Source organism: Tarenaya hassleriana, unplaced genomic scaffold (genome assembly GCF_000463585.1).
Source record: "Tarenaya hassleriana unplaced genomic scaffold, ASM46358v1 Cleome5, whole genome shotgun sequence".
Taxonomy (NCBI): domain Eukaryota; kingdom Viridiplantae; phylum Streptophyta; class Magnoliopsida; order Brassicales; family Cleomaceae; genus Tarenaya; species Tarenaya hassleriana.
In genome coordinates, this window is record NW_010967707.1 from 6156698 (window position 1) to 6157979 (window position 1282).

Sequence of the window (1282 nt, forward strand, 5' to 3'; positions counted from 1 at the left end):
CACTATGTGTGAAATAATAACAACTGAAAGGATAAAATAAACAACTTATATATATATATATATATATATATATATATAGCATAAGTATATTGGGCACAAACCAATAAATTTTAAAAAAAAATCAAACTTTCAATATAAAATTTGAGAAAAATATTATGAGTAATCATACACATTTTATTTACAACTCATTTTATCTTTATTTATAACGTGTTTTTAATAAATATATTTTTTTATATACGATATATATATATATATATATATATATATCCATTTACAGAAAAAAAAATATATGGATTGGACTACGTATATACCAGGAGCAAAAATTTTGAATTCCGGTCAGATTTCAATTCGGCAGTATTTATGTTTGGGTTTTTAAATTTTGACAAGCTATATTAGTCTTTTTTATATCATATTTAGGTATATTTTGTGTTCCACTTTGTTTAGTTATTATGAAACAAAATACTTTTTTACAAAAATTTTCTTTTTATTTATTTCTCAAAATATTTAACTTGAATTTGATTTTTTTTAATCGATTTAATTTACTCAAATCAATCTAATCAATTTTTATATCGAATAATTTTACAAAATATAACTATATATTATTTACCTTATAAATATTTTGTGTGTATATATATATTATTTTACGAACTCTTTATTGGGTGGAAAGAAAAAGTAAAGACAAATAAAATCAAGCATATGAAACGACCTAACTACATTGAAATGTTTTCTATATATAGATTTTGTCTTCCCTTTTAAACCCACACGCTACAACACCTCTTCTCTCTCTAACTTTCGTCCTCCTCTCTCCTAACAGTGTTTCTGACGGCGTCAGTTGTCTCCGTCGCTTAAGCCGCCGCCGCCGCCTCTAACGGCGTTTACTTCTCCGTTTCCTCATTTTCCCGCTTCAAAATTTCACACTATAAATTCGAAGAAGCTGCATTAGCACCGTCACTCAATGTCCCGTGTTGTAGCAGCTGACGACAGCATGACGTCACCATTCTTCTCGCCGCTAACCGTCGATTTATCCAGCAACTTCTCCGCCCCCGGCGGCGGATCCGGCGCTTCATCTCCGACGCTCGCTCATCTCCTGAAGAGAGTTGGAGACAGGACGAGACACCTTGCCGGAGAAGAATCGCCGCCCAGCAATCTCCGGCAACACATCCTCGATCTCGGATCGCCGGAGAGATCTGTGCCGTTCGTCCTCTCCTTCAACAACCTCACCTACAGCGTCAAGGTCCGCCGGAGAATCGACATTCCAGGGATCTTCTCGCGGCGGCGACCA

At 34.6% G+C, this 1282-nt stretch overlaps 1 protein-coding gene across 1 annotated transcript in view; it reads left to right on the top strand.

Moving 5' to 3' along the window:
- The first annotated feature begins 743 nt into the window (after nt 1-743).
- LOC104827310 (ABC transporter G family member 6) overlaps nt 744-1282 on the top strand; it is a 2685-nt gene continuing 2146 nt past the window's right edge. Inside the window, exon 1 of the mRNA XM_010560471.2 lies at nt 744-1282. This exon is cut by the window's right edge and continues 1 nt beyond it. Within this exon, the coding sequence (XP_010558773.1) occupies nt 956-1282 (327 nt within the window). The 5' untranslated portion in view covers nt 744-955.